The sequence below is a fragment of the Xenopus laevis genome, chromosome 7L, assembly GCF_017654675.1.
Source record: "Xenopus laevis strain J_2021 chromosome 7L, Xenopus_laevis_v10.1, whole genome shotgun sequence".
Classification (NCBI taxonomy): Eukaryota; Metazoa; Chordata; class Amphibia; order Anura; family Pipidae; genus Xenopus; species Xenopus laevis.
Genome location: NC_054383.1, coordinates 10,730,689 through 10,745,008, shown reverse-complemented (window position 1 = coordinate 10,745,008; position 14,320 = coordinate 10,730,689). Strand labels below are relative to the sequence as shown.

The 14,320-nt window shown below is 39.8% G+C and overlaps 1 protein-coding gene across 1 annotated transcript in view; it reads right to left on the bottom strand.

Moving 5' to 3' along the window:
- The window catches only part of LOC108696074 (phytanoyl-CoA hydroxylase-interacting protein-like), a 77,126-nt gene that overhangs the window by 1,611 nt on the left and 61,195 nt on the right, over window positions 1-14,320 (bottom strand). The window contains exons 3-4 of the mRNA XM_018225076.2: window positions 2,871-3,045; window positions 868-985 (exon numbers count right to left, since the gene is read on the bottom strand). Coding sequence (XP_018080565.1) covers window positions 868-985; window positions 2,871-3,045 — 293 coding nt within the window. The remainder of the gene's footprint in view (window positions 1-867; window positions 986-2,870; window positions 3,046-14,320) is intronic.

Sequence of the window (14,320 nt, the reverse complement as noted above, 5' to 3'; positions counted from 1 at the left end):
GTCCCCCTTATTTTTTTACCTGTGAGTCACATTCAACTAAGAGGTTGAGCCTGAAAATGGGGAATGCCAAATAAGGGCTGTGATTGGGTATTTAGTAGCCCCTATGTGGACTGGCAGCCTACAGGAGACTCTGTTTGACAGTACACCTGGTTTTTATACAACTAAAACTTGCCTCCAAGACTGGAATTCAAAGATAAGCACCTGCTTTGGGTCCAACATCCAAGGGGTTGGTGATCAACATGTAACTCATGAGCCACTGGTTAGGGAATCACTGTCCTAAATCAAACACTCTCAAAGGGTCTAGAAAAAGTCCATAACAACCAATCAGGTGTTTGTTTTCATTATTTATACAGACTTTGACCCATGAGGACCAACATCTGCTGAGGGCTACTTCTGCTTACATATATACATTTTTAATATTTGGATTTTTAATATTTAGTTCCATCTTAAATTAACTTTGAGCAGGATGTAAACATTAAATGGTTTGGGATGAACCCATAATTCAACTCCCTGACAGACCTGTTGGCCTACAACCTCACCCACAGCTTGATAAAGTGTTTGCCTAATGGGATATTCCAGCCTTTCCAATTCATTGCCCCATTTAGATATTGCAAGGGCCTATACATTGGCTTGTAGCCTGACCACAGCCAGGTATTGAAAAACTTGCGGTTGAGTAACCTGCATTAAAGGTGGATATCAGGGCTTTGGTTGGGTGTTACTAGCGTAAATGGGAAATTTTGGCCATGGTTTAAAATCTTATTTCAGCTGAAAGGTATAATAATTAATTTGTGGCTCTCAAGAGCCACTCAGCTACTATAATATAAATGTAAACTGAGGCTGTGGCATTATAAGCATGTAGCAACTCACCGGATATAGTCGAAGTACTCTTTGTGTTGGTTCCGATAAAAAACGGAAAATTTCAGCATACGACCCGCAATGGCCTCAGCCTTTTCCATCAGCTGCGTGAGGTGCACTTTGGAGTAATCTGTAAACGTCAACATAGTAAGTAAGGTTGAAAAAAGACACACGTCCATCAAGTTCAAACTTTTAACTCTATTTTAACCTGCCTAACTGCTAGTTGATCCAGAGGAAGGCAAAAAAAATCTATTTGAAGCCTCTCCAATTCCTTCCTGACTCCAAAATGGGACTAGTCCCTGGATCCCTATTCCTTGAAGAGAGAACATCAAACAATAATGATCACTTATTCAAAACTGCGTGGTTCAAAAGCTGACAAATCTTTCCATACAAGCACCCAGGGCCAGATTTACATAGGCCCGCTGCCGTTCATCGCCTTTGTTCCCTCCCCTACCTTTAATTTTCATTATCGGGTTCAGAGTACTGGGGATTGGTGCACAGGAAATTTGAAAAACTATTGTATCTCATGCAAATCTAAAGTGCTTCTGAACCAATTTGGGTGTGGTTGGGTGGCATGCCGCCCCCCTAAGATTCTGCTGCCCTAGGCCGTGGCCTTTCCACAAATCCGGGCCTGCAAGCACCCCACTATTATGAAAGGACACCTCCCAGCATCCCCAGTTCTAATTTCACAGTTGCTGTAATTTGAAGGCCCAATCGTGAAAATCCCTTGGGTAAATGAGCAAATCAAGTGCACGGTAATTAATGACAAGATCTCCACCCTGGAGGACCCCAGCTTCTAAACTACTATTAGCAGTAATTATACTGGGGTGCAATTAACAAGACCAACAAATCTGCACAGAGTCGGACTGGGCCGGCGGGACACCGGGAAAAAACCCAGTGGGTCCCACTGGCCCAGACGTCTTGATGGTGCATGAGATTAGTGCTTTCCCTGACTTCCCACCTACCCAATCAGGAAGAGTAAAAAGAAGAGGTATGAGCTGGATCAGGTGGGGGGGGGGTGAAGGGGTGTTGCAGCAGGGGTGGGGGCCCAGGGATGCTGCAGCCCCAGTCCGGCACTGAATCTACAATTATCATCGTGGGTGGGTTTTGTTGAAAGCTTGAGGAGATGACTGCATTTATCCTGCCAAATGTTCTGGGGTATTCTAGATGACACTAGCGCTGTCTTTATCCAACCATGCTTTCTGGGAACATTATACATGGAATTGGCCCTGTATTTATACGACCATGGGTTCTGGGGGCGATCCATTGTGCAGTGCTCAATTTCTCCTCCCTGGCTATCTCCAATAAGGAAGGCGGAGAAATCGAGCGCCGCACGATGGATCATCACCCTCTCGCCTTTTCTGAAGAGGAGTGCAAGCAGAGTTTCAGTAATTTATTTCTTAATAAAGACTTTCAAAGTTTCACTTGTCTTTGTTTTTTTTTTAGTTGTATACTAACAAATTTAAAAAAAAAAAATGATGTTACTGGTCCTTTAAGGAGGTTATTTACTAAACCTCAAATTTAACTGGTCTGGCTTTTTGGGGCAAAAACTAAATTTTTTTCATGGGAAAAAACCCCCAATTTTTTTAGATTTATTATATACTGATGCTGCAAAAAGCCAAAATGCGAAAATTCGCAATCTCAAACCTGTCGAGGTCCCGTATAAGTCAATGGGGAAGGCACCTATCTCAGTTTGAAGTTATAGTGGTTATCATTGGGTTTAGCCTGAAAATCAGACTTTTTCGTGGTTTTCGACCAAAAAAAAAAATCGAGCAATTTGGGGGAAAAAAAGTCTGAAAAATTTGAGTGATTTGGGTTTTCACTCGGTTTTATCAAGTTTTTCCTCAATCCAATTAAGTCGGGTTCTTTTTATTAATAAATAAGGTCAAATTGAGCATGGAAGTTTGGTTGTGGTTTTTTTTAAATAAAATTTGAGATAAATTCGGATTTTAGTAAATAACCCTTAAGAGAAGTCAACTGGGAGATGGTGGATACAGGAGGTACAAAGCTCTCACCTGCAGTACAGAACTCAATGATTTCACTCCATTCAGACACAACATAATCCCCATCAACTTGCTTTGAGGCCGTCTGGACAGCGACCGTATACTCGGTTCTTGGGCTCAGAAACCAGTGACCACGAACTGTCATGGGGAGTGGGACGGCTTTGGCCACCAGCTTGGTAGGAACATCCTGAAATAGATAAAACAGACAAGACAAGTTGAAGGTGATATTATATGGATGTAATACACAAGAGCCATGAATATCCTGTAACTTATATCCTTATAAACGGTGCTTAGTGATGTCATTGGTTATAAACGGAGCTTAGTGATGTCACTTCTGTCACATGACTCGCTGAACCTTGTGTATTATAATAAAGTATAAAAATATGAGGATATTAGAAATCACCTCGGAATTCCATGAACTATATAAAAACACTGGCCTTTGGCCTCGTACTTTTATATGGTCTTGGAAGTCCTCTGTAACTTATAATATCCTTATATTAAACAAGAGGGGGTACATTATTCACTATATACATTATTCACTAATACATAATACATAACCATCCGTTATGTCATCATTTATAATCATATATAATCATAGGACATATTATATGGCCACCTACCTAAATTAGGGGCTGGAACTTTTTTCCATGGAAAAGAAATATTAAAGGAACAGTAACACCAAAAAATGAAAGTGTTTTAAAGTAATGAAAATATAATGTAGTGTTGCCCTGCACTGGTAAAACACTACTATAGTTCATATAAACAAGCTGCTGGGTAGCAATGGGGGAAATTGAAAAAAGTCTATATGGCACAGGTTAAATAGGGATAACACCATTATGTTCTACAGAGCTTATCTGCTGTGTAACTTTTCTCCTTTAAATGGCTACCTCCATGGCTACACAGCAGCTTGTTTATATAAACTATAGTAGTACTTATCTGTTATCTACTGTGTATCCTGTACTTGAATGGCTGCCCCCATGGCTACACAGCAGCTTGTTTATATAAACTATAGTAGATTTTCTGAAGCAAACACACCAGTTTTAACAGTGCAGGGTAACACTGCATTATATTTTTATTACTTGAAAATAGGGATGCACCGAATCCAGGATTTGGTTCAGGATTTGGCCAGAATTCAGCCTTTTTCAGCAGGATTCGGCTGAATTCTTCTACCCGGCCGAACTGAATTTGAATCCTAATTTGCACATGCAAATTAGGTGGCGGGAAGGGAAATTGCGTGACTTTTTGTCACAAAAAAAGGAAGTAAAAAAATCCCCTTCCCACCCCTAATTTCGATATTCGGCCGAATCTTTCACATAGGATTAGAGCAGGGATCCCCAACCTTTTGAACCCGTGAGCAACATTCAGAAGTAAAATGACTTGGGGAGCAACACAAGCATGAAAAATGTTCTTGGGGTGCCATATAAGTGCTGTGATTGGCCATTTGGTAGCCTGTATGTGGATTGTCAACCTACATTGAGGCTCTGTTTGGCAGTACATCTGATTTTATACAACTAAAACTTGCCTCCAAGACTAAGCCTCCAAAAATAAGCACCTGCTTTGAGGCCACTTGGAGCAACATCCAAAATGTTGCACGAGCTACTGGTTGGGGATCACTGGATTAGAGGGTTCCTAATTTATAGGAACATTTTGGGGAAGCTCCTTTCTGTTTCACCACAATAATGTCCTCAAGCACAAAGCCAGTTTCATACAGAATGGGTTTGCTGAGATGGGAGTGGAAGTTCTTGATCTCAACCCAAATGAACCCAGGTTAGATGAACTGGAACCCCAACTGTGAGCCAGGCCTGATCCCCAACATCACTAATGCTCTTGTTGCTAAATGTAAGAAAAAAATTCCAGCAACAATGTCTTAGGAATCTTCTGATAAGAGTAGAGGCTGTGATAGAGGCAAACGAAAGACCAGCTTCATATTAATCCCCTTCATTTTGGAATGTGTTGTGGCAGGAGTCCAGATACCTATGACCCTATAATGTATGATCATTAGTGATGGGCGAATAAATTTGCGGTGAATTTCTGCGTTTCGCCGCCAGTGAATAAATTTGCGAATCCAGCGAAAATTAGCCGGTGAAAATTCGCCGGTATCAATTTCCAATTTTCCAGATTTTGCGTGAAAAAAATTTTCATGATTTTCTGAATTTTACGTTTTTTTTCGTGACAATGTCCGATTTTCACTATTTTTTCGTGAACGATTCTCCGCACATTTTTCATCGTTTTTGCGGGAAATTCACGATTTTTACGGCAAAGCGAAACGGTAGAAATTCGCCCCCCTTCACTATTGATCATATTACAGGATACCTGGAAGCTCCATGACCTCTATAATGGCACTGAGCTTGTTTTTATCAGGTCGTTTAGCAGTGCTATGACTAAATCAGTATTTCTCCTAGTAACAGCAAACACTGAGGCTTTTTTATAACCCATGGATTTCCCCTATGCCGGTAACCAGGCAGCTCCAGCTCATTACTCATTTGGAGCACAGGCAACAGAACTTAATCACCTATTGTAGAGAAAAAAAAAATCTGAAAAGGGAAATAAGAATTCCCAGTCCTGTGCTATTTACAGTCCTGTGTCTTGTGCTTACAGGTTTCACAGTTCTGGAAATAGTGTCGGACTGGGACACCAGGGGCCCAAACAAAGTATTTAGACCAGGGGCCCATTCTCAGTACTTTTTTCTTCCTCTATTCTCCTAGTCTCTTTTCTTTAGATACAATGTCTATTATTCCACCTATTTGTTCTCATAGAAATAGGGAATGACCATGAAATAGGCCAAAAGTTTAGCAGCACTAGGACCACTGACAAATGGGCCCACAGGTAGTTTTCCTGGAATCCCGGTGGGCCAGTCCAACACTGACTCTAAGGCAGAGATGCTTGGCTGCACCCCACTTCTGGTCCAACATTTAGTAACACCCACCTTAGCCCATACGTTTGTCATATAATAACCACTGTCCATATCACTACAAATAAGCACTCACTCCACATCCCAGTGTTCCAGATACTTCCACCTGTACCATTGTGGGGGCCACTAGGGCGTAACTTGTTGACGGAATATTAATATCCTTGCTGTGCCCAATGGCATTTTGATAGGATAGTCTTTTATTGTATAAGGGCTCTTACACACGGCCGTTCCGACCTGCGCTCCCCTGCGTTCCGTTTTTTAGCGTTCAGCCGCAGGGGAGCGCAGGAATAGACGCAAGTCATTATTTGAAATGGGGCTGTACTCACTCAGGCGCGTGTAGGCGCCAAACGCAGGAAAAATGCAGCATGTTGCATCTGAACCTGCGTTCGGCGCCTACACGAGCCTGAGTGAGTACAGCCCCATTTCAAATAATGACTTGCGTCTATTCCTGCGCTCCCCTGCGGCTGAACGCCAAAAAACAGAACGCAGGGGAGCGCAGGTCGGAACGGCCGTGTGTAAGAGCCCTTATAGAATGGCTAACTTTTCAATTGGTCTTCATTATTTATTTCGGATAGTTTTTGTATTATTTGCTTTCTTCTTCTGACTTTTTCCTGCTTTCAAAAGGGGGTCACTGACCCCATATAAAAACAAATGCTACAAATGTATTGTTATGGCTACTTTTTATTGCTCGTCTTTCTATCCAGGCCTCTCCTATTCATATTCCAGTCTCTTATTCAAATCAGGGTGTGGTTGCTAGGGGAATTAGGACCCTAGCAACCAAATGGCTAAAATTTGCAAACTGGAGAGCTGCTGAATAAAAAGCTAAATAACTCACAAACCACAAATAATAAAACATGAAAAACAATTGTAAATTATCTCAGAATATCACCTTACCCTAACGCGCCCTCCCATAGCCCTCGTTTGCCTGCATCCGCACTTCCGGGTTGCTTTTATAGACCCGCGCCGAACCGCCCCACCGATAACGTCACAAAGGGGCGGGACAAGCAGGTGCAGTGTATATTAAATACGAACCCGGCATTTGACCAGCGAGGAAGCGTGAGAGGTCGGCCTGAACCAACCCGACCCACAGCTAAACCCGCAGGTATTAGGTCGGCCCGCACTATTCTCTAGTCTACATCATACTAAAAGTTAACTAAAAGGTAAACAACCCATTTAATATAGTGGGATGTAGTTAAAGTTGTTAGTCACTAGAGGGAGCTATACGGTAACTGGGAAACAACATCTATTTTCACATTCCTTTGTGTCTGGTACTGACGATGTGTTTGCACCTGAAGTGCTGAAAAAAAAGCCCTTTTCATTATGTTTTTTAATTATATTTTATTATATTACTGTACCACATTTCTTGCGATAGTAAAAAAAAGAAATATTTTCAGCAGCTTCAGCTATTTCTATCCGATTGCTTGTATAAGTGTATAGCTTTATACGGCATAGCTAAATCCTCGCCAAAAACAAAATGAATTATTCATATTTTATGCCAACACTTCAATGTTATCCAAACCCTTTACAAAGGGTGTCTGACTTGCGGTCCCTCCAGTTAGAATTAAAGGGGAACTCCAGCCAAGAACAGTTTTATACATAATGGATGAATATGCAGGTCTAAGCAACTTACCAAAATACATTCATTAAAAAGTGTCAGTGGTTTTAAAGTTATTTGTAAATATTATTGCTACTAATAACAGTCTCTGTCCGGCCATCTTTTAATCTCTGCTGAAACAACGTAGCAGACAATGTAGCAATATAGAAGCCGATTAAACAGACCCAGAGAACTGTTATATTGTTGCAAAAGGCACAGTCCGATAATAGAAAGGAATTCACAAGCACTGCCTTCAGTAATAGCAATTACAGTTCCAAATTACTTAAAAACAATGCAACATGTTTCAATTTTGGAAAATTGCTTATAAAGACATTTAATTCATAAGGTGATAAACAGTTTTTTTTGAGTTCCCCTTTAAATTAAAACTCCTAACCTCTGGTTGTTGTGGGATGCTGGGAGTTGTAGTTCATAACACAGCTGGAGGACATTTGTGCTTTACAATGCAGCAAGGCAATATAGATTACAAGGGCTAAACCATTACACACTACCCCCTTGCCTCTCCATCCGTACACTTTTAACAGCAGTTTATTTATCAGGTGCCATAACTATAAAATTTAGAGGTGTGCCATTATCATAAAATCCATCATAAAACCTTAAAAATGTATTTACCAGTGCTGTGGAACTGTGAAAGCATAAAACATACGCCTCCCGCTGCATCATTGGTATAGTCCATATGCCACTGCTGGAATGTTCTACCTCAACTACAAGGGGGGGAACCTTGTAAGAAAGTTTTATTTATGGCATATAAATAGGGAGAGATGAACATTTTCTGTTGTACCTGTTTATTGTTGCTCTCTTGGCACAGGATTTATACCTGGAGTTTGTCCAGGAATATTTTAGCACCACTATTGTTTATAACCCCCTAGAGCGATTCAGCCTGAGGGTATCTAGTTACAGTACAGCCAGACCATTGCCAGTGCAAGCTGCAGCCTGCAGATAAAAGAGCCACGACCCCCGATATATCCTGATTCCCAGGCAGTTAAAAAATGATGGGAGAATTCATGGAAACAATAAACAAATAGAAGAGAAGCAGGGAAATCTGCATGACGTGTCAATCACCCGAAATAATATGTAAATAACAGACCAATAGGGTGAGGGAATTACAGATGTAAAATATTTACCCCAAGTAGGGTGTTTGTACCGGACATTAATAATAATAATAATAATAATAATAATAATAATAATAAAAATAATAACAATAATATTATATTATTATAAAATATAAATAATATTTTTATAATGGGTCACCCATTTGAGTCAGAAGGAGAAGGCAAATAATTAAAAAAACGATAAAAAAATAAATAATGAAGGCCAAACGAAAAGTTGCTTAAAATTAGCCATTCTATAACATACAAAAAGTTAACTTAAAAGTGAACCACCCCCTTTAAGGAATTAATATAAGCCATAGGGTTCACACAATATGGCATTTTATTCAATTAAGTCTGCTGGTTTCATTTGCTTTATCCCATTTAGCAACCGCCCCTGGGTATATGAACAATGTCAAAACCATCACTGCCCGATAAAGATTCTGTTTCTGAGCTGCTCTAATTTCCAGGGTCCCAATCCTTTTACTGCCCCAGACCTACGGCTTGGAAATAATGAAGACCAATTGAAAAGTTTCTTAGAAGTGACCATTTTCATTCTATTTTAACTTAAAGGTGAACCACCCATTGACCTACCTCAGGGCTGGCAGATTGGGATGGAATGTGAAAAATGACCAACATAAATTGTAAAAATATTTAAAAAGCCATTTTTATTCAAATTTAAGCTGGGGGGGGAAATAAACTGTAAGTAAGCCTCGCCCTTGAGGAGGAGGAGGAGTTGCTTGAAGACCCCTTTTTGGCTCCCAGCCCATATATTTTCTACACGATCAGCTGCAATTGAACAACGGCACCATCTAAACTCGTTTTCATTCTCCCTGTTACCAGCGCAGTTTGGGAAATGAACATAATCTGAAACTGTCTGACTTTATTACTGCACAAATCTGTTCTGCACAATGAGTCAAAATGTGATAGGGACTTTCGACTGTAAGCTCCACTGGGGCAGGGAAGGATGTAAATGTGATAGGGGTCTTAGATTGTAAGCTCTGCTGGGGCAGGAAAACATGTGAGTGTGATAGGGACCTTAAACTGTACGCTCCATTGGGGAGGGGTTGTATGTGAATGTGGTAGGAACCATAGACTGTAAGCTCCACCGGGGCAGGGACACATGTGAGTGTGATTGGGACCTTAAACTGTAAGCTCCGCTGGGGTAGGGTCGGATGTGACCAGGACACCCATAGCTATTACCCAGCAACTCTTGAAGAAGACAAAGCCGGCATTTCTGTTACATAGATCAAATAGAAAACCACACATAATGTGGAATCCTATGTGAAATACAGAATATACCAATTTCTCCAGTGCTTTGCGGTTGATGAGAACACTGCATTCATAATAAAGCTGTTAAATGTGACTTGCACACGGCCCCGATGGGGCAAATTAAGCAGTTTATTCCTAATCAGTTTCTCTCTATAATACAGAAATCATTTCCGTTTTTATGTTCCTCCCATATGTGAATGGGTCCAGTACAGGCAGGTTCATTGTCTACTGTGTAAATGTGATAGGGACCTTAGACTGTAAGCTCCACTGGGGCAGGGAAGGATGTGAATGTGGTAGGGCTTTAGATTGTAAGCGCTGCTGGGGCAGTGATTGAATGTGGTAGGTACCTTAGATTGTAAGCTTCACTGGACAGGGATGGATGTAAATGTGGTAGGAATCTTAGACTGTAAGCTCCACCGGGGCATGGACATGTGAATGTGATAGGGAGGGACTTTAGACTGTAAGCTCCGCTGGTGCAGGGTCGGATGTGACCAGGACACCTATAGCTATTACCCAGCAACTCTTAAAGGAGACAAAGCCGGAATCTCTGTAAAATAGATCAAATAGAAAACCACACTTATTAATGTGGAATCCTATGTGAAATACAGAAAATACCAATTACTCCAGTGCTTTGCGGTTGATGAGAGAACTGCATTCATAATAAAGCTGTTAACTGTGACTTGCACACGGCTACTAAATCCCTGCTGATCCTGCTGGAACCGAACACAAATTATTTGCATACATAGCTGGGAGGGCACTGGTGGGGCTGGAAACTACTTAAGTGGAATATTACACAGATCCAAAGTGCCCGAATCTCAATTCTTGCTCTTATTAATTCACATGCATAATGTACAATTCAGTGTGACAGACATAAAGTTCAGGTATGGGACCTATTATCCAGAATGCTTTTGGTTTTCCGTACATGGGATCTTTCTGCAATTTGATCTTCATACCTTAAGTCTACTAGAAAATCATGTAAACATTAAATAAACCCAATAGACTGGCTTTGCTTCCAATAAGAATCAATTATTGGGATCAAGTACAAGCTACTGTTTTATTATACCTCCCAACAGTCCCTCTTTTGACAGCTCAATCTGCAGTCCCTCATTTGTACTGGAAAGTCCCATTTTTCTCTGCACTGAACAGCCAGAAAAAGAAACAAATGTTTTTACTTAATTGTCTTTTGGCAGAGAGCCCAGAACAGCCACAGCTGAATATGATACTTTTGTAACAATTTTGAGATAAGCAAATAAGTAATTGTAACAATATAAGATAACAAGTCCCTTGGGAGAAGTTAGACTCACAGCTTAAAGGGCAAGTCACCTTCATTAGCAAAACTGTATCAACTGGAAAATACCACAGAAATATGTTCAGACTTTCATAACCTGACAAATTTTGTAAAATAAACATGGTACGAAGGGGGTGTGGCCAGAAAAATGGTCGTGGTCAACTTTTTAGTCCCTCTTTTTATTTCCAAAATGTTGGGAGGTATGGTTTTATTATTACAGAGAAAAAGGAAATACTTTTTAAATATTTGGATTATTTGATTAAAAAGAATTCTATGGGAGACGGCCTTCCCGTACTTCAGAGTTTTTTGGATAACAAATTTCCAGATAAAGGATCCCATACCTGTATTGGCAAAATATACAGTATTTTTTATTTTAATTTACACTAGAGTTATTTCTATTTATGTTTCTATTTATTTCTATCTATTTATTTTTCCATTTACTTTTATTTATTTATTTTTTATCCTCACTCATGAGACATTAGATAGATAGGAAGATAAACAGCTATTTTTCAGAGATTATTATGTTTTCATAAATTCCTTTTTACCCTTCTCACAATAATTGTTTTTTTTACAGGGTAGAATGAAGAACAAAAGGAAAGATCCACTAGGTGGCACTGTAATCTAAGGGGATATAGACATGCACCTTCTGTCTTAACCCATGGGAATTAGAATTGAGTTTCTCATTACTAGCGTTGGGGCCACCCTACTGTTACATTATTATTAGAACACACAACAATCACCCATTCAGGGGGCAACATGGTCTGACTCTGCGGTGCATTTGAATGAATGAGCCACACTCACATCTGTATTATTATTATATCAGTGTGCCCCCTATTGCATGTTGCCATCTGCCTGCCCTCATAGCCGAATGCCACCTAGTGGGACTGGGCAATATCACTGCAACTATATAAAATCTGGTAATGGAACATCATCCGGCTCCTACGTTCCACAGCTGTTGCTTTAGATTTAGAGGATCCTATGTGAATGTTGGCTAGGCAGTTTCCATTGCTTTAAATAGAGTGAGGACCTTCTCTAAGGAACCTACTACACCAGTGGTGCCCAAATGGTAAATCAAAATCTAGAACCTTTGACTGGTAGATGAGCTACCAGCTGGTGAGATGAGCTGGTGGTCAGCTATACATCCCAAACTCATCAGTATAAGATATATTGGTGCATGGCTTCTGAGAAGAAGACCTAAGAGAAAGAAGTCCACCTTGTCCTTACCTTGCTAGTTCTTCTCTTTGGTTGCTCTAAAAGTCCTACTCTTTGGAAGCCATGCATAATATAATATAATGATGAGGTCTAACAGCAGTTTAGATTTGAAGGGTGTAACTGGGCTATTAAACCAGTGGTTCTGAGAGCCCAGTTGGACATAGGGACATGAAGGAGCTATTTTCAGAGCTTGAACTCAACTCAAAGACCTGACTTTGGAATTTCTTTTCTATTGATTGGTTAAAAAAAGATCAAGAATCAGTGGAGTTTCTTTTCCACTGATTGGTTAAAAAAGATCAAGAAAATGGAAAATGCCCTTCTGGCTTATTCTACTTGGATCTAATCCTGCCCTCCACACCTGGCCTTGGGCAAGAGAGTGACCCAAAAACCAGAGGTACAAAGAATGCAAAGTGTATGTCTGGGAGCATAATAGGGTAGGGACCATGGGAATTAGAGAGTGGAATTGTCTCCCTGAATCAGTGGTGCAGGCTGATACATTAGATAGGTATAAGAAGGGGTTGGATGGTGTTTAGCAAGTGAGGGAATACAGGGATATGGGAGATAGCTCATAGTACAAGTTGATCCAGGGACTGGTCCCATTTTGGAGTCAGGAAGGAGTTTTTTCACCTCTGATGCAAATTGGAGAGGCTTCAAAGGGTTTTTTTTTTTGCCTTCCTCTGGATCAACTGGCAGATAGGAAGTTATATATAGAATAAAGGTTGAATCGATGGACATGTGTATTTTCTCAACCTAACTTACTATGTTACTCAGAAACAGAAGCTGTATTCTTGGGCAGTGATTGGGTTGGCAGGTTCCACATACCCAGGGGGAGGTTGCTAATTAGGATAATAGAGCCAGCAGACTTTATTGAATAAAATGCCAGAAACCCTACGGCTTAAAGTCATTCCTTAAAGTGGAGGTTCACCTTTAAGTTAACTTTTAGTATGTTATAGAATGGCTAATTCTAAGCAGCTTTTCAATTGGTCTTCAGTTTTAGAATTATTTGCCTTTTTCTTCTTACTCTTACCAGCTTTCAAATGGGGGGTCACAGACCCCATCCAAAAAACAAATGCTCTGTAAGGCTACACATTTATAGTTATTACTACTACTACTTTTTATTACTCATCTTTCTATTCAGACCTCTCCTATTCATATTCCAGTATTCAAATCAGTGCATGGTTGCTAGGATAATTTGGACCCCAGCAACCAGATTACTGAAATTGCAAACTGTAGAACTGCTGAATAAAAAGCTATAAAAAAAACCCTCAAAAACCACAAATAATAAACCACAAATAATAAATCACTCTCTATATCATACTTTGGAGGTTATTTATCAAAATCCGATATTATCTCCATAATTTCTGCTGCAAATTCCGATCAAATCCGCTCTGGTTTTTTACCCTTATTTATTATTTAATTTTACCGATAATTTGCTTTGCGGGAAAAATTCTGATTGAGTTTTTTGCTCGAAAACTTCAGGGTATTATACGAAACCCATTACACATCAAAAAAACATTGGGACTTCTCCCATTGACTTATATGCAACCTCGACAGGTCTGAGATGCCGGATTTTCTCATTCTAACTTTTCCATCTTTGGGGTTTAATAAATTCCGAAAAATTAGTGATATTTTAAAAGTCCCATTTTATATTAAAAAATCACAATTTTTTTGTGATTTTTGCATTTGGAGTTTAGTAAATAACCCCCTAAAAGTTGATTTAAAGGAGAACAACCCCTTAAAGTATGGGTTAGTCTCATTTCTAATTACTGGAATTTACTTAGAGCAACAAACATAATATAGAGTATTTATATTACATGGGGTAAAACCGAATATTACCTGCATGGATAATTCATCTGCTGGGTGCAGACAGCCTCTTGCAAGCACATATTTTCATCCCTAATATTGAGGTGATTGGCATTTTGCAATATTAAATACAAGTCAGCTCTGTTTATCGCTGTATCAGACGGAAAGATAAATTCTTGGATATTAAAGCCAAAGAGAATGTTATCGCATTATCTCACTTCTAATAAATAAATTCCTTATTATTTCCTCTTGTTTCCCAGGGAGTATTCAATCATA